Genomic DNA, 18,995 nt, shown 5'->3' with positions numbered 1-18,995 from the left:
TGTAACTCACATTATAAATTTAGACTAATATACATCGTAATGTTCATATTTACAAGAAATAAAAAATTATTATTGTTTTTCCAAACATGCAAGTCTAATAATTTTAATAGTACCATAACATCATAAAGTTTGAAGGTTATTTTTGACGATGGAAGGATTGTGAAGGAAACAGGATTTTTCTGGACATTTGCAATCGTTCAGTGAAACAAGTGTTACTGATTTCTTGTTTCACTGAACAATGGCAAATGTCCAGAAAAATCCTGTTTCCTTCACGTCATAAAGAATTTAATAAGCTTTACAATTATATATAGCAATGAAAAAGTTTTATCCACATGGAGCAATTAAAAATAGGTAAATTGAAATAAGTGTCCTATTGTAGCAAAGCAGCCAATTTAGTTCAGCCTAGTAGCACAAAAATGCATCTTGGGTATTCAACTTACATTACATTAAAAATTCGGATAACAAACAAACATGTCTGATCTTCTAGAGTTTGAAAAATCGGTTTTGTATCTTTTAAAAAATAATTATTTTACATACTTTACACTGACATTAGAAATCACTGCAAAAATTCTACAAATGGTTATCATACAATTTATGGTGAATATCAATGCAAAGAGATTTTTGCAGCCTATAAACGCAAACTGCACCATGAACTCCACATTTCGGATGAGTAATAAAATTTACCCAATGACATTACAACTAGCACAGATGCATTTGAGTTACTCAATTACACCAGTACGAAAATTGTGTAGCTGCCCCTACATTATTTCTTTGGTTTACAAATATGGAGGTCACTTTCTGAAAAAAAAAAACATTCTTTGTGTTGCAAGCCGACATTTTCATTAGCTAAACACAAACACAATTTTATATACTTTTGAGAGTTCTATACAGATGTTATATATCCACAGACCTACTCAAGTCATTAATAATTTCATACAAATTTATCTGTTGCAGTGATGTTGTAAATTTTAGAGTGCCGGAACACTAAAAGTACAGGGGGAAGGTCGGTACCAAATATATTCCCATCCCATTACAGATAAAAAAATCAAGATCCATGTTATCAGGCACAATTTCACATATTTACATTAACAATTCATACATCTCATTTCTTATTAGCTGGTATTTTAAATAAACCTGATGTTAATTTAAATAAATTATTTAAAAAATGTATTATTCTCAATTTCCAACTGCTAGTCACATGGTTTATACACATTACAATCTTATTTTTTATTAACATTTGTATTTACTCTCTTAAGCTTATGTATTTTTATATTTACTCTCTGAAGATTATGTATTTTTCCAGCACTCTCCTACACTATGACATCCTTGATCTATTGGTGTACTTACACAATTTTGAGTAACAAGCCACTGCAATAGATAATTAGGAAACCACAGACATAAATGTGTAAAATGTGTTAGAAGATTTTAGACCAGCAACACATTCTAGATTTAAAGCATACTCAAAGAATTAATTCAAATAATAAACCTGTAAGTGGGATTTTTGATAATCAAAGGGGGATTATTATAAAATTTACTTAAGTCATATAAGGCCTGTAAGATTGTGATCTAATTTGTTATGGGGTAAAGAAATATGTATGATAAGATTAATTTGTTTATCATATAACTGGGAGGGGGATCATTAAATTGGCATACTGAAGATTTGTCCCAGCTCTTGAATGAATGACTTGAAATCCATACAGTTTTATGTAAACTACATGTTTTTTATTTACTGTAATAACACTATTGGACTTTTGAGTTCCATGTAAGAACATGTTTGATTCAATCAACAATGTTACAGTTTGGCTTCTTGTCCATGAGAGTTGCAGAAAATTAAAGTCTGTCACAAGAATTCAACCTTTCTGTGAAATTTGAGGAACACAGAGGTTTACATCAGTTTCTAACTTATGCAATCATTCAGCCAAAAATTATGGTATTAATATTATGACCAATTTTTATTTTTACTATTAAAGATGGAACTTTGTACAATATTTTATTTAGGAAATGCAAATAACACCAGCACTTACAGTACATAGATTTAAGAAATATTTCGATAAGGATATAAGGTCAATTTACCAAGTGGAAATGTATCAATAGAAATATCAAGATTATCAACTATGACAATCGCTCATAAATACGTAGAAGTCATTATAATTAGTTTGTGATTGTCAACAACTACACATCAAATAACAAAAACAAGTACAGATACTTAGAAAAATTAAAAATAAATAATATAAATCACAGTATCTACAGTAAAATTACTTTTATGTATTAGGCAATCCAATATTCCCAGATTGATGGATATTTTAAAAACTATCTAATATGACTATTTATTGGTATTCTATTGATGAAGAAGTGGTCAATGGGTAATCGTTGTGAACAGGACATCCTATAACTATTGGAAAAGCTACTTTAAAAGTGAGGTTGACTTTAAAAGTCTAATCAACCTGTTAAGACGATAGTCATCTACTGGCTACAGACTAGGATGATAATAAATAAGCGTAGAAACATGTAAGAAGTTTCTAGTGGTTAGGATGGGTTAGCGTCAGACTTAGTCAAGTCCTGCATTGGATGATCGGTTGGATGTTCGGAGCTATGGTCCACTGTAGTGTTCGGACTGTCCATGTTCCGGTAGCTGAAGCCACCTGGTGAGTCCCCACTGGACAATGATTCAGGGGTGCCAACTGAACTTAATGAACCAGGCAGAGGACTGGCAGTCACGTCCAATCTAACAGAGAGAAATACAACTGATAAACCAATTGTATAATGTAATTAAACTGAAAATTACATTTAAATACATTTTACTATAAAACAAGATAAATATTTCAAACTATTTACAACACTACCACAAAATGAAGAATAATAATAAGGTATGTAGTAGAGGCACGTACTCGTGACGACCGAGAAAGCAGTAATACATGCCACGGATATGTTTGGTTATGGCTCTGTAGGAGACGCAGAACTGGCGAGCAGGCAGTCGGAGTTAGACAAAGGGTGCTCCTGTTCCCCTGTCGCTGAGTGAAGATTGTTTTTAAATATTGCCTTGGCAACCTCGATAAGCACACAGCGTTCACTGGGCATTTCAAAGGCCTTTTGTGAACTAAAATACTCTCCAAGAGACATAATCTTTAATATTGGATACAACAGTATTTGGTGTTTTGGTCAAATATATCCGTCTACCATGTGGGAGGGGTTAATAGTTTAGATGGAATATTTTTTTTTGGTTAAGTTGTTTTTAAAACAAAGTAATTCTATATAGTGTAACCCTTATCAGTCCAGGTAATAAAGTGAGAGTACCACACTCGGGATAAATACTGTGAGTACTGATGTTTCCACATGGCACCACTAGGCTGTTACAGATAAATGTAAGATGAATATTGAAGATGTATTTCCATTTGAAGTAAATAAATAAATAGAACAATATGATGTGATACTACATCTTGTCTGAGTTGACACATGAGTCTTTTATTTTTAAGCCATTTCTTAGTTTTAGGAAAGTGATGCCTCTAAAGGTATTCTATCAGATTGGCAGTTGAGCTAACAGTTCTGTCTATTGTACTGAACTTTTATGGTAGGGTACTACCTAAAGTACTGGTTATTGAGGGTGATCAATTAAGTAGCAGGATAGCGTCAAATCCATGCTCAGGATCATATGCAGCATCTAAAGTTATGGAATGTCCATAAATTGAAGAGACTTTTCTAGCTGATCATTAGAATCAGACCCTCTTCTATGTATCTTTATGAGGATGGATGATGCAATAATGAACGATTTCAGAAATGATAAAACTGGATTGGGCATTTCTCTCAGGCAAAGTACAGTTTCAAATCTTGCCATCCTTTCATAATACGTATTCATTTTTCACAGTTTCCTATTGATGTTTGTGAGGGTATTAAAGAATTGGTACTTATTATAAAAATGCTTATTGTATTAATAATTTCTCTAAACATTTTAGTTATGGATAATTACGGAAAAATTTCAATATAACATTTTGATAAAAGTTTGAATTGAAATAAACAGTTTTGTAAATAGTTCTTTTTTATAAATAAATACGCTAATTTTAAGTAAAATGCCCTGTTTTATATTTTTTTGCTTTTACTTTTTATTATTTAATTTTAATAAAAATTAGCTTTGAACTTAAAGAAACTAAATTATTTTACTTGTCTTGGCGTTATAGGAAAGTTAATTAGTGGCATGCGAACGGTTAAGAAATGAAATAAAAATAAGTGCCAACTACAATAGCAGCGATATGGATACTGAAAACAGCTGTGTGAGAAAATAGAGTAACAGAAAATTCTATAGAAAAAATCTGTATTAAGCAATTATGGTAAACAACAGTAACAATCAATACATTTTTACAATAGGTATACAAAGAAACTTAGTTCACCTTGATTGAGGCATTAGAAGCCCGATGCTGGTACGTTTGGCTGGCGGCTCGTTATCATCCAAATCAAACTTGCGTTTAACAGGGCCCAGAGATGATGGTCGCATTGCAATTGGACTTAAGCTCCTCCTAGAAAATAATTACTGTATAATAACTATATTTTATTACGTTCAAAACAAAATAATGAACTTAGCAATTTTAAATTGAATAGAATTAAAACGCTTTTTCAGAATAGGACATTCTGCACCATGGACAAAACAAAATTCTTGTGCCACTGCATTGACACAAGTATTCTGGAAAATAGTGTAGGGCGTCCTAGGTAACATCGTAGTAAGTTGTTTCTTCTCTTGGCATGTGACTGTCTGTTGAGAACTCGGGCTCAGCGGCATGACGGTGCTTCAACCGTTCTGTGGTATTTCCACGTGTGAATTCTTTGGGGCAGTCCTGAGGTGGGTTCAAGATGAACATGAGAGAAGGTGGAGGGCTGCATCCCAGTCTGAGAATGAGCAGAATGGTTCTATAGTCGCCTTCCTACAGGGTGGCGTCTCACTTTCTCTCCTTAGTTAGATCGGTGTTTTTTCGGGTTAAGGGTTTAATTACAAGACATGGTCATCTGAGGAAGTATCTTCACAGAGTTGGCATTCTCTGAAAGGATACAAGTAGGCCTAGGATGTAGAATGTGTGACGAGCAGGAGGAAACTGCAGAACAACTGCTCTTTGACAGTCCTGCAATAGCAAGGGAGTGCTACGTCATCTTTGATAGTCTGGACAAAGTAGATGAATTTTCTTTGCATCTCTCATAATTTTATTCATAGCTAGAATTAATTTCACAAGGTCACTATCTAAATTACAATAAAAAACACTGAGGAGTCGTCAACAAAAGTACAACTTAGAACATATACAGCCAGATATCTATAGTATCCTAAACAAACACTTATTGGCTTCACATATTCTCTGAAATGTTTCATGTAATATAAAAGGGTCTGTTTTAAGGTACTCGACAGATCTGTCCAAGTCTGTACTGTCTAATGTGCTTTTTGTTATCAAAATAGAATAAAAAAATCATAGAAAACTCTAGTGAAATAATCAGTATTAATCAATATTATAGTAAGGAACAATAACATAAGAAATGTTCTGATAAGAATTAATAAAGACTATCACACGGTGCATGTGTTGGGGATCACTCCATTGTCTAGAATGTCTAGATGTTTTAATTTTGTGAACAGTATGTTGTGGGGAGCACAATTCAACATTTTGTGTACGATTACAAGAAATAACCAAGTACAAAATTTGCCTCAAAATCAGACAAAAAAGCTCACAAGCATCCACCATAGATATTCTGCTCTGGAATCATACTGGAATTTGGATAACAGTGGCAAGACCGCCGACAGCAGCCTGGCAGTCTGTGTGCTCAGCAAAGCAGATGCCAGCTGCAGTAAAGTAACACAAACTGCTAAATTTATTACATTGTTATTAAAGATCAAATCGTCTAAACAGCAGCTTACAAAATTACACATCCAAGATAATGACTTTTAAAGCTCAATAACGTGACCTATACTGAATTTTTAACTGCCCAGTCAAGAATAGAACTTAAGATGTTATGGTAATTTAATAACAATATGATTGTATAATTCTTACTAGTTACAATCTCACAAACAGTACACTTTTAACAGTCTTGTTCAATAAAATGTTTGTGTTTAGTGGATCACAAGTTTCCAAGTTTAAAATTTTCCAGTTTTGTACTATCATTTAAAAGTGCCAATAATCTGTTTTTGTTGTTTCAACATTAAAAACTGCAAATTATTGTTTTTAAATTATTTGCTTTATATTTATAAAAACAAAAATAAATAAACTAAATTTTAATTAATTTACTCTTGTAATTATAGCTCTACTGGTTAGTTTGTGGTAAACTTTCAAACTCAAGTATCTACATGTTTTTAACAGAGAATAGGATCAGTCCTGCCTACCAACCACAAATTGCTCCTATGACTAGCACTATCAAGGAACCCCCCAGTCAAGAGGTTGAAAGTGTTCCAATAAAAGCAACTAGACTTTACTGACCTGGTCGTGAACTTCCTGGTTGGACTGGGCGAGAGGTTAGTTTTCCACATGGTGGGAGAGAACATCTGCCTTGACAGCGTCCGAGTAGGGGAGGGGGAAGAACACACCGGTGAGAGAGAGGGCAGGTGAAGGTGGAGGGGATCACACAGACCGACCCGTGGCTTGCAGCTCTTCTCCTCCCCATCACACTAATAAACACATTATATTATTTCAACAACATTAATGGTCAAAACCTATCGTAAAAAAATGAAATACCTATGACACTATGTTAAATTTATTTATTTATTCATTCCAACGGATTGCATCAATTTTACAAAAATATTAACAAGGTACTAGGACTGCCCCAAGATGGTTCTAACACAAACCTGACTATAAATCAAATATACATGACTATTATTAAAAAAATAAATAGAACAATAGCATAATACATAACAATAAATCCATATAACAATACAATATAAATAATAACAAGATATAAACATAACAGTGTTATAAGAAAACATTAATGATTGGGTTAGGTTAGTTTGCCAACTAGAAATACTTCGACACCTCTGTCAGCCCACATTGAGTGATCGACTTCAGGTAGGGAGGTTGGCCTTCATGTATTACAGGTTGGAGCACGTGGTTACGGTCAGATAGTTAGTTACAGCACGAGGCGTGTAACTGTGCCCACAGCCTTGGCCGGTGAGTGGGGTAGCAAGGTGTGGTGCAGGAGAGAACTGCATGCCCTTTCAGCAAAAATAGACTAGGCACTGCCATCGCTTACTCTCTGCTCGCTGGTGTTTATACATAGACCGATGTTTTTACAAATGACTGCACAACTTTAGCATTCTCCAAATGGGCAAATACATACCTCCTACTGTAGGCATTTTTGTTTTTTTACTCAAGTCAGTCATTATATTTATCCTGTGTAAAATAGTTTCAGATATTACATATACTATAGGTTGTGTATGTTAAAATATGGATAGGACAGGTTAGTACAGTACAAAACAGTACTGTAAGTTTAGGTAAGTTTTTGTTAATTTGAAGAAAAAAGATACAAAAAGGAAGTGCGGTCAGTATAATGTATAACTACTTATCAATGAGCAGTAAACAAAATTATATGTGCTAGTAAATAATAAAATAATCCAGTCCTGGTATTATAGATATATGAAAATGATGTATGCATTTGCATATTCATTCCTGCCTCGTTCTTGATATAATACAAGTGAGCACAATACCTTGGGAGAAGTGCCAACAATTGTAAGATCCTCCCATGACTGGGACATGACCATAGTGTTGTTGAGCTCCCGCTCATGTGCAGTCTCACGGCCAACTGCCACATCCAGACACTCCTCCTGGCGCAGTTGGCTGACGCGCGGTGTGAGGCGTGGGTTCAGCAGAGTTGGTGAGTGCGGGTGGGGGCTGAAACTGCTTGCACTAAACCTTCTTGTACGCGGCATAGCTGACGAAAATACATTGAAAGTCATAGACTCCCTGAAACAAGATATTCATGGTTGACGTAATATCAAAAAAGAATTAGCAAAGACAACGTAAAATTAATTTTGAAGTGCTTGGAAAAAATATATTCATATTCATATATATTCATAAAAAGTTATATAATATACAGCACTGCCACTGAGATAAAAGCCTAATGCACTGTATGTGTGCGTGTGCCACTTCAGGGTTTAACATCAAACTCTATCTTTATGTTTTATGATTATTAACTCATAATTAATAATTATAAAACTCTGTCATAGTCATTAATTCAACCCTTTTTCTTTATAAAACAAATGAAGGGTGCAGGAGAAAAACCAACTTAGTCACAAAACTAAAATTTTTCAGGAGAGCAAAAACAAAGTTTCAAACGGTCTGTAAAAAAAGAACATAACTTTTTGACCTTAAAAACTGGATCTAGGTTTAGTATAACTGTTTTTTTATAAAATATAAAAAAATTAGCTCATTGCAACAATTAGTTTATTTTTAAAAAAAATTGTCCGGTAACAACGCCATGGACTTAGTTGGTTTTTCCCCTGCACACGATGGACTCAATTGGGTTTTCCCCTGTAAATAATGAAAACAAACTAGTCAATATTTTTTAACTTCTGGTTTATTATCACATTTGATTGAAAAAAGGACAAAACAAAAACTTAGATATATGTAAATATTTGAAAAACTGTGAAAGTCTGTCATTTTCATTGGATATGGTCCAACGTCTTTCTTTTAGTTAGCTCCACACACTTTTGGTTACCTCCACTTTAGGTTACATTTTCACTTGAGGTTTCTTCCTAAAACACAATGAAAAAACCAAATAATATCCAACTAATAGGATATAGTTTTAATCCTCACAACTGTAAATACTAACAAAAAGAAAAAATTGTGAATAATTCAATATTTGCAAAGACAAAGTATCTTAGGTTTGTTATTTTTCACAAATAATTTTGTGTTAGAATGTTTTAGGAACATAATTATTTCATTAATCACTGCTAACGGAAAGTTATTGGGAAAAAAATAGTAAAACAGTTGAATAATAAGATATAGATTTCAAAACGTACCTTTAAAAGTTAGCTTCTGCAGTCTCATGAGCGGCTACATCAACGGCTGGAACCTCAATCGCTGTTTCATTTCCCACAAAAAAGGTTCATGTAATATTCCTTTGAACCTTCTTCTTCGCAAAACTTTAGAAGGACTTTTAGGTCGTTGCACTTTTCCTTTGACAGTGCTAAGGGTGCATTGTAGGATTGTTCAGGCTCAGCCATATGCTCAGGCCTAGGCAAGTTCTTCTTTTTTCTTTGTTTTTCTTCTCTTTCTTTCTCTCTATCATTCTTCTTTATGGATGATGTGTGAAAAAGGCCCCATTGTATCCGTTCCGATATTCTAAGCTGAGACATTTATCTTGGAAAAAATCTAAGTTGTTTTACCGGTCTGACGGCAAAGAGAAACTTATTTTTGTAGTCTTTGGATGCCAAAAAACTCTCCCCATTTTTTGAACATTTTCTGTTGGCAAGAAACCACTGTGAAGGGTGATGGTTTTACTCGAGCGTTCTCCAACACAGATCTCCAACCGTCAGGTGTTTCAGCTTTTGCTGTTTTAGGGATTAATCCCATATTTTTGTCATTTTCCATATAAGAGTGTCCTCTTACTGGGAAAGTCACTATAACTTTGTCAAACCGTTTCTCTTCAGTTGTGAGGTAGTGCAACAACATCTTCATTACAGTGTGGTTCTTATTTTGACCTCCGCATGAATCAGCAAAGATGTAGAGGGTTTTCACTTCCATTGACAGGTAATTTTGGACAAAATCGTACAAAAAAGAGGCAACATCATCAGATCCCTTCTTACCAACAGTCTCGTCATAGGTGTACATGATGGATTCCCCAGTGGACAAGATGTGTACATTGAAGATGTAAAATGTCAACTGTCGTCTAAAATAAACTTCACTAGTGGAGATGTTGGGGGTCGGTAGATTCTTCCGAAATCAATCGCAATAGCCTCCACTTCATTGCGTAGTTTTGCTGATTTTTTGGCTTTACGTTTCAACTTGTAAAACCAATCTGCCTTAGTAATATGCAGTTTTTGCTCTTCCTCCAGTTTTTTCTTTTCTTCAAGTAGGGATTCTTTTTCTTCAACTGACACTGCAGCAATCTTTCTTTCAATTTTCCTGAAACCTTTGCATTTATTTTCGTCACAAAAAACAACATGTGTCAGTTCTTGGGTATCCAAACCCGATATTGAACTCAGTGACAAAGGTGTGTCGAAATGTCTCGTAGGAAATTTCCATTGCCTGGGTTCTTATTTAAAAACATTGACAGAAGCTCCTTGACATTTAAATTTTCAGGTAAGTACACTTTGGTACTGTCATGAAGGCTGTAATGAGCCCGTCTACCTTTTAAAGAACAAAAAAAGCTCATCATAGCTTCGCGTGTAGCCTCTGGGACTTTACGAGGTCGATTAAAATGTTTTCTCTGTTATCTACGGGAGATTTACCAGTGGTCATTATTGACTGCTTGATTCTGTGTAGCCTAAAAGGTTTAACACCAAAAAGAGATGAAAGGCCTTAAAACAAACAGGGGATCTCAACGGCAGACTCATCTCTCACAACTCTAACTTTGTATGAAAAAGAACCTTCGTTCATTCTAGCTTGGTTTTCGTCTAGCCGAGGTCTCCTCCGAGAAAACAGGATGCAACGCAATTAGTCCACCCAAGTAGCTGTTTTGAGCATTGGTACCTCCTTCACGCCCTATGTCATTGAATTGTTTAATTAAGGAATTTCTCTCTTCTGGTGTAACTTGTTGAAAACATTCGTATCGTTTACAACGGCAATCTTCACCCGTTTCATATGAGCAAGCCCGTAGCTTTTTGGCGACATCCCTAAACTCTCCCAGTTATTTTTCGTTTTTTCGTAGTTTTTACTTCACTTACCCTAGTGGCTTCATCATCATCACTTTCACTTTGCAGCTCACGTCAATCATTTTCAAGTGATTGGGCACTAAACACAATATTCACCAACGCTAATTCAAATACGCACACCAAATAAACACTAATAACCTAAAACTTCACTTCAACAGTACAAAACTAACACAACAGAGACAATAAGGAGTGTGTTGTTTAGTCTGCTACAGCTGAACCACAGAGTATGGATTGTTTGCGCATGCGACTAAGGTCAGCTGACTGTGGACTCAGTTGCTTTTTTCCCTGAACCAGATGGACTGAGTTAGTTTTTCCCCTGCGGTACAACATTTTAAATGGCTGTATCTTGTAACTCAGTTAGTTATTCTCCTGCAGCTTTTGGCATGTTAAAATATGGACCACAGACTATCGAATGGCATCATAATCTGTAAATCGATTTTTTTGGACTAAGTTGGTTTTTCTCCTGCACCCTTCAAATAGTTATGAAAAAATAATAAGCAGTTAATATGGAAAAAAAAACGCTTATTGATTATTAAATGCATTAAGTAAATCAGTAAGTAACCCTCTCCTATGTAGAACTTTCCAATCAGCAATCAGATAGTGTCAAAACTTACTTCCAAAACCAAGGCTCTCCTAATATTCTGATTAAAGAATACTCAGAACAGTTTCATCCATTTACGGTTAGACTGTGTTCAGCATTCATAAAACAGAAAATGTGGTATTTATTCTCACATCTGACGATCATTTTTATCTCCATGCAAGAAAAAGTTCATATTTAACAACTTCACATTTCTGACAGTGTCAGAGAAGGCTTCTTAGCTCGAAGTTGATGTGGTTAACTATGACATCCTTTACAATTTTGGAACACAATAAAAGAGGAGTATCTAATGTCATAAATTTGATTTTCATTCATCTAGTCATAACTGTACAGTAAATAATCTTACAAAAACAACCTATGGAACCAAAAGTAAGACAAGACCTTAAAATTGTTTGACATAAATCTCGTAAGATAGCTGATGTTTAAAAAATTGATTCCAGGTTTAAATGGGTACGTTTTCAGTCTATAAGCTAAACAAAAGATTTCATTCAACTTACTTGTGTACTGATACTGAAAAAAAATTTTGCTTTATTTTGGATTTTGTCTTAGATTGTCTTAAAAAAAGAAGATAATTGACATACCCATAAAACAAGGTACAAAAAGTGAAATAACTTTTGTTTTCTAAATTTAAGTTCTCCAATTTTACTATAGTTAAACCTCGTTAGTATGAACCGCAATAAAATTACTTCCTCAATAAGACGAATTTTTCAAATGCCCTTGAAACTTTTGTAACACTCAATGCTAAAAACACATCTATATAACATAGTATAATTGGATAAAAAGCTCCATAAGACGTATTTTTTTGTGATTTGGGCTAAGACTGATTAACCTGTATACAACGAAAAATCTTAGCACAGATTCTCTACAAGACGAACGCGACCTCTATGAGACAAATATTTTACGCTCTCAACCTCTATAGTACGTAGTTTTCAAAACAAACAGTGACTCAAACGCGTGTCTCGACATGAAATCGCAGTTGATGCACCCTACCCCACCCATCCCTCTTCAGGACTGGACTAAAGATAGTGAAGTACTGAGGGCTAAGAAATGGAGTTTGTAGAATTTGATGACTGTAATGATGATGTAGCAGTATGTGGAGATCTAACGGATGAAGATATCCTAGCTTCTGTTCAATCCTCAAATTCTCAAGAAGATGAAGCAAGAAGGAAGCAAGGGCGGAGAGTGATCGGCATGAACTGTCAACGAAAGACGCAAGAGAAGCTATTGATGTACTACGTGTACGTGTTTTTTCATGGAGAAAAATTGTTTAAATGAAAGTGTAGTGAACAATTTCGTTCAATTACACTGCACGAATTATCGTCCAGTTAGATTCCACTTTAGATATGGCAACCATTCATATGCATGTAAACAATAAAAAATGTATGACTTTTTCAAGACCTGATTGTTAGTTTTTGTGAAATATTGATCTTTTATATCAGTGTTTCTAAAATCATATGTACTAGTAATTTAATACAAAAATAGATACTGTATTTTTTAAACTGTTGCAGCCTTCTTTTTTTGACCTAGGCCTACATTGAAAAATATCTTCAGTTACATTAATAACGATTCGTATTATAGATTCAAGATCTTTACTGGTCTTTAAACACATTCAACAGTGCAATAGACTTCATCAAGTTACTAAAATATTCTAAACTAAAACTAAAACAAACAATTCAGATTCTACCTACTCAATCCAGCCTACTTCTAAACAACCAACAGATCTATATAAATTAACAATAATAAATCAATAACTATTAACATATTTAACATGGATACAATTTTAAAAATCAACAATATCAAAACTGAATAAATAAATACACTGAGAGACAAAATTTTACAAAAAATTATTGTTGTGGTATCACAATTTAAGAATTCATCAACAAAATAAAATATATAAATTTTTAACCAGCACTTCAAAACAGTTTTAAATTTGACTGGTTGACCACAAAAATCATTGTTATCTCAGCCTAATAACTTAGGCCTACTTAGTCTAATAAGTGTTATTTGATTATAATACATATATCCAGCTTGCATTTACAATTGCAAAGTTTGAAGTTTATACCTTTAGTCAATTAAATCTGAAATCTCAAATATTTTTTTAACGCAGACAGACACACAGACAATAATTAAGCAAAATAGGGCTTTACTTTTGTGACATTGCTGACTTTTTGCCTGACAAACCACATAGCGAAGTTTGACAAATTTTTTTATGGACATCCTGTAGAAACATTAATTTATGTACATCCTGAAAAAACATTTGTAACAGTAATACATTTTTTAGCATTTAAAAAAAAATGGTCTTCAAGTAGTACAAAACAGTCTGGTAGTTAAAGAAAAAATCAACTACCAGGTTGACGATTAAAGAAAAAGTTACGTTGGTTTATTAAAGAATTCATGACAACATGTACCCCATTAGGTACACGTGACTTTCATAACAACTGCAGTCGTGTACCTGGTTGGGTACACACCGGGCTTTCGTACAGCACATAGTGCGATTATGGTTTTTTGAAAAATTTGTTGGCAAATAAAAAAGTCCGGAAATAAGCCGTCCTCGTGAACAGGTTAATTGTCTAATGGGCCTACTAATAATTAATAGCACGGCTGTAGCTGAAATTGGACAATTTGATTTAAATTGCTTGTTAAATAGTGGTCAGTTATGTGTTGACAGACCACCAGAGATCTGGATTAACAGTTAAAGACTAGCGTATCATTTTACTTATAAGAGAATTAATGGTATAGCCTGTAACAATCTTCAAGGCACAATGCAGGCTTTGCAGGACATACCTCACAATAATATACTGTGTACTCATTACACCATCTTATTTGTGTGTTGTAGGGTTTTAAAAAGGTGATTTGAAAGGGAGATGTTTAACTATCGTTGAATGAAGTCTTGTTGCTACAAATTTCGGGAGGATGTCAGTAGATTATTTTTATGATTGTTTTTAGAGCTGCAATATAATAAGCTGCCTCCACCACAATCGAATCATAATTATAGATTTAATATTGAAACTATTGAATAGAACATTTACATATAGATACTCATAATTAATCATTGCCAGCTGTTTTTATTTCATTTACTTAGACGATGCATGTGTGTTCTATGTGTCAAGAGTAAGTAAATGTTACATTGTTTTGTTTGTAACATTTTATAAATATAGATAGCATAGATAGTTCTACATTTATCTTTAATATATTACATTTTAATATTTAAATCCTGCATAGATATATTTTTACTGGAAATACGTAATTTGGATCAACATTTTGTTTTCAGTATATTTAGAAAGTCATGAATATTGAGGATTCAATATTCATGAATATCAAGGATTCGATACTCATAAATATTGAGGTTTTGATACTCTTGAATATCAAGTATTCGATAATCTTGATTTGTTTTTTAGTTGAGCTGCTTATTATACTGGAGCCAAGAACAGATCTAATTTGACTCACTGTGAATATTATGTCACTATGACAATCAGTTCTTGTTTCCTGCTTCCCAGAAAGAACCTTTGTTGGTGAGAAGTAGGCAAATCTATCCCTATCTACTTATTGTTATTACACAGTGTAAGTAGGTTTAGATTATAATATCATATGTTACTAGTAGTACACAAAGTTAAAATTAACCTTTAAATGCACTTACATGGCATGAGCTTGAATTTGGGTAGGCTGCAGTATTATAAGCATCCAACACTTAAGTGATCGATAATATCGAATTATCAATATTCATGAGTCAATATTCATGATATCAATATTATCAGAATCACTACAACTACTTATACCAAATCACATTACACTTTAAATACGTTGTACATCAAATTACAGTATAAAATGTAATAATGTTCTGGTGAATAAAAAAACATTTAAGGACATGTATTTGTAAAATATACCAAATAAAACAGTATAACAATTACTTACTTGTTACTATTTGGAATGATAAATGTGTCTGACACAAATAAAACAGTGCATAATCCATTAATGCACTTGCTGCCATTACAGATCTGAAGTATTAGTGTCAGTAACAGGTAATTCAGTGATAACCTATTACTAGGAGACTGCTGTTTCAGCAACAGCTTGTTTGAATGATTTGTTCTCATAACAATGTTTTGGTTTTGGGTTACTTGGTAGCCATTAACAGCCCAGACCATCTCATGCAAGCCATGAGTTATATTAGCAATGGAAATATTACTACACTATGCAATGTTATTATGTGGTATTAGTAGTTTTAGATTAGGTTATCATAAATATATTACTAGTAGTACCAAAGTTAAACATAAACTTTATAAGGGCTTACATGATCTGAGCTTGGATTTGGGTACTATCTCGAGGGATGTTTTTCCTTTATCAATAGCAGTGTGAGTGAGGTGGCGCTGCGCCCCCGAAGCTCGCACTAATGGCCACAGGCATTTCTGATTGGTATCCTGATCTTAGCTCACGTCCTAAATCTTACAATGTGATCTAACATCGGAGAAGTTGGATGATCTGAGGTTGGGAAAACATCAATCAGAAATACCCCTGGTCAATAGTGCGAGCTTCGGTGGTATCTTCGGCGCCATACCGCACTTCTGGCAAAATAAGAAAACCATCCCTCAAGATAGTACCCAAATTCAAGCTCAGATGATGTGAGGGTACTTTGGGATTATACCGACCACACCAGTATGAAGAACACAAAAATATAAATTTATAGAAACAAACATGATAGAACGAAAAAAACAACTGTTTAATTATAAAATTACATACTTACAAGTGTTTCCAGGTATTGTGATCGGTATCGTTGTCGCTGTTATCTTATCTTTCTCGAGAATCCCGATTACGGCCGTGCGGCATCAGATGATTTGCACGGTACATAATTGCCTTTCCATTACAATTAAATTTATATTTCTGATCAGCCCCTCTAGAATTTGATATTTTACTGATAGGTACTATCTCGAGGGATGTTTTTCTTTCGTCGACATCAGCGCGGGCTTTGGCAGCACCTTTGGCCGCGCTGATGGCCGGAGGCACTCGCATTTTGGGTGGCGGAGTGTGATCAAGAATAAAAACAAGTTTTAAGTGTTTTTTCAATAAAGAGTTTAGTAATGTTTGTTTTTGTTGAATTTTTGTGTGTTTAGAGAAATGTAGAGGTAAAACACGGAAGTACAACAAAGCGACGAACCAGCTGAACGGGGCGGCGAGACTCTGCAATCACGTTATCTACTAGACCGCTCGACTTTGACCTCTGTCTGAGGATGGGGAGGGGTTTGCGATAAGACAATTCCTGTTTTATATTGACGAAATATTGTTCTACGCTAATCTAGTAATCAGTAGAAGCAAAATGTCAAATAACGATTCATGTCTGGGTGTGGTCGGTATAATCCCAAAGTACCGATGTGAGTATTAAAGTTATCTTTAACTTTTAATATTTATAATATGTACGTATGTATAGCCTTGTAACAAGTAGTAGATAAGGAGTACCCAATAACTGTGTTGTATAGTCAAATTTGAATTTGACAGTTTATAAATTTATTAGTTTTTCAGTCTATGTTACATTGTGGTGAGTTACAGGAACATAATAACTCAACACGTTATTTTCTAATAGGTATTAACAAAAGACCAGTATGCTACCACGGTAACAGGTTACAGGAACGTAATAACTCAAGTACATTTTATTTTGTAATAGGTATTGACGAACAACAGTGTTTCCCGTCTATAAGCAGACTATACTCAAATACCACACACATGGTTTAACTACTTTGGAACAATAATTCAAGCTGAATTATGTTATAGACTTTTACGATTGTATTATAGTGAAGCTATCTTTTTATATGTTAAAGATATGCATTTTAGATTACACAACTGTATTAATACTAAGTTTGGGCAGTTACAATTACTTAACAGAGTAAACAAACATGTCTAACAGCATTTAAATCGTTCTAAATGATGATTTGATATTATCGATCATTAGACACTTATTATACTGCGCAGCCTTAGGGTACTATCTCAAGGGATGTTTTTATTCTTTGAACAGAAGTGCAATGTCCTCACAATGGCCAGGGGCATTTCCTAATTGGTACTTTCCCGACTTCAGATCACGACCCAGATCGTCCAATTTTTATAACGTCAGATCATGTTGGATGATCAGGCACGTGATCTGAGGTCGGCAAAGTACTGATAGGGAATGCCCCTGGCTACAGTAGAGGCTTTGGTGGCGCCTTTGGCGCAACCCCACACTTCTGGCGAAGAAAGAAAAAATTGTAATGAGCTCCGGGTAGTACCAATATACCTTTATTTCTTTTCTTGATATAAAAACATAGCTGAACTATAACTTGAAATACCTAAGTTACAACGTAATTCAGTTTCACATTTTGGTTTTGTATTGTTCGGTACCTAGTTTAGATAGTGAGAAAATCATTCAATTGCCAAGCTAGCTGCTTATTATACAGCAGCAGTTATGTCAAATTAGATCATCAAGGGCTCCAGTATGCTATTAAGACATTTCCTTGTTTGGAAAATTGTAGCTTTGTAGTTTGTTTGCTGTGAAAAAAACATTAATCAACAGCAATATGAATTACAAAAATGTAAACTGTGGGTTTAATTTATTGATGAAAAATTATTCAGTTCCAAATAAAAAGGTAATTTTCTATTTCTTTCTTGGCTTCAACTTCTGCTGGGCTATGGGTGGGTTAGAGAATTACACCATATTGGGGCAATGTTTTTAACAAACCTTGAAGTTGTGGCAGTTGATGTTGATGTGGTCATTGTAGAAGAACTTAACTCATTAATCATTGGTGCACTACTGGATCTTTTCAATACTGCTGGGTTGTCAACTTCCATTTTCACTGGTGGATTGGACATTGTGTAAGGTATACATAAAAAGAAGAGTAAAATTATTATGCCAAAGCATTTGTTATGAAAATATCAAATTGAATATAATAAACCCCCAGTAATGGGCACTTGTAAAATTTAAAAAAATAAATTTTACAAGGGATGTATACTACTTCGGTCGCTTACAAAAGCATAAGATAATAGTACCCAGAAAATATGTTTATTATGACTTTAACACAGTGCCATAAGAAAACAAAACGCCCATACATCCAATTCTCTTACACAGCTGATTTAAAATCCATATTGACAATAACAAATACAACTAGACCATCTGTTTAAGGACTTCAATAAGTTAATTCAACACGACTGTCACATAACAGCAGTACAGTACTTATACAAACGTGTCATGATCACTTTGTGAGAAATAAAAAGCACAATCAATCGCAATTATTCAGACTAAGTCTTGAAATAAATAAACATAACCTCAAAACTTATTGTCGCGTTGCTTTGCTTAGTTGCCGCACACAAAATTCAGGTTCGCATTCTCCCATAGAGTAAAACGAATTCAGGTAGTGATGTCTAAATATAACGACCACAGTGCCCTCTTCTATATATTGAGTAATTTAAAACACTAAAAACAAGAAACCCCAATTTCAACCACTATACGTGTCTCAAATCTAAAATACTTTATGTGTTCCAAAAGTCCATCATTGAGCTATATTGTGTGGGGAAAAGTATTAACATATCTGTAGTTGTTAATTTTACCTGCTA

The 18,995-nt window shown here is 34.1% G+C and overlaps 1 protein-coding gene across 1 annotated transcript; it reads right to left on the bottom strand.

Moving 5' to 3' along the window:
- Positions 1 to 991: 991 nt before the first annotated feature.
- LOC124364944 (P2R1A-PPP2R2A-interacting phosphatase regulator 1) lies at positions 992 to 18,731 on the bottom strand. The gene is made up of 5 exons (XM_046820788.1): positions 18,124 to 18,731; positions 7,661 to 7,916; positions 6,441 to 6,628; positions 4,383 to 4,508; positions 992 to 2,725 (listed from the first exon to the last, which is right to left on the bottom strand). The coding sequence occupies exons 1-5, from the start codon at positions 18,252 to 18,254 to the stop codon at positions 2,527 to 2,529; spliced, it is 900 nt and encodes a 299-aa protein (XP_046676744.1). The 5' UTR covers positions 18,255 to 18,731; the 3' UTR covers positions 992 to 2,526.
- Between the last annotated feature and the right edge of the window lie 264 nt (positions 18,732 to 18,995).

Source organism: Homalodisca vitripennis, chromosome 6, assembly GCF_021130785.1.
Source record: "Homalodisca vitripennis isolate AUS2020 chromosome 6, UT_GWSS_2.1, whole genome shotgun sequence".
Taxonomy (NCBI): domain Eukaryota; kingdom Metazoa; phylum Arthropoda; class Insecta; order Hemiptera; family Cicadellidae; genus Homalodisca; species Homalodisca vitripennis.
Note: the sequence above shows the minus strand (reverse complement) of the source record. Positions and strands in the feature narration are given on the sequence as shown.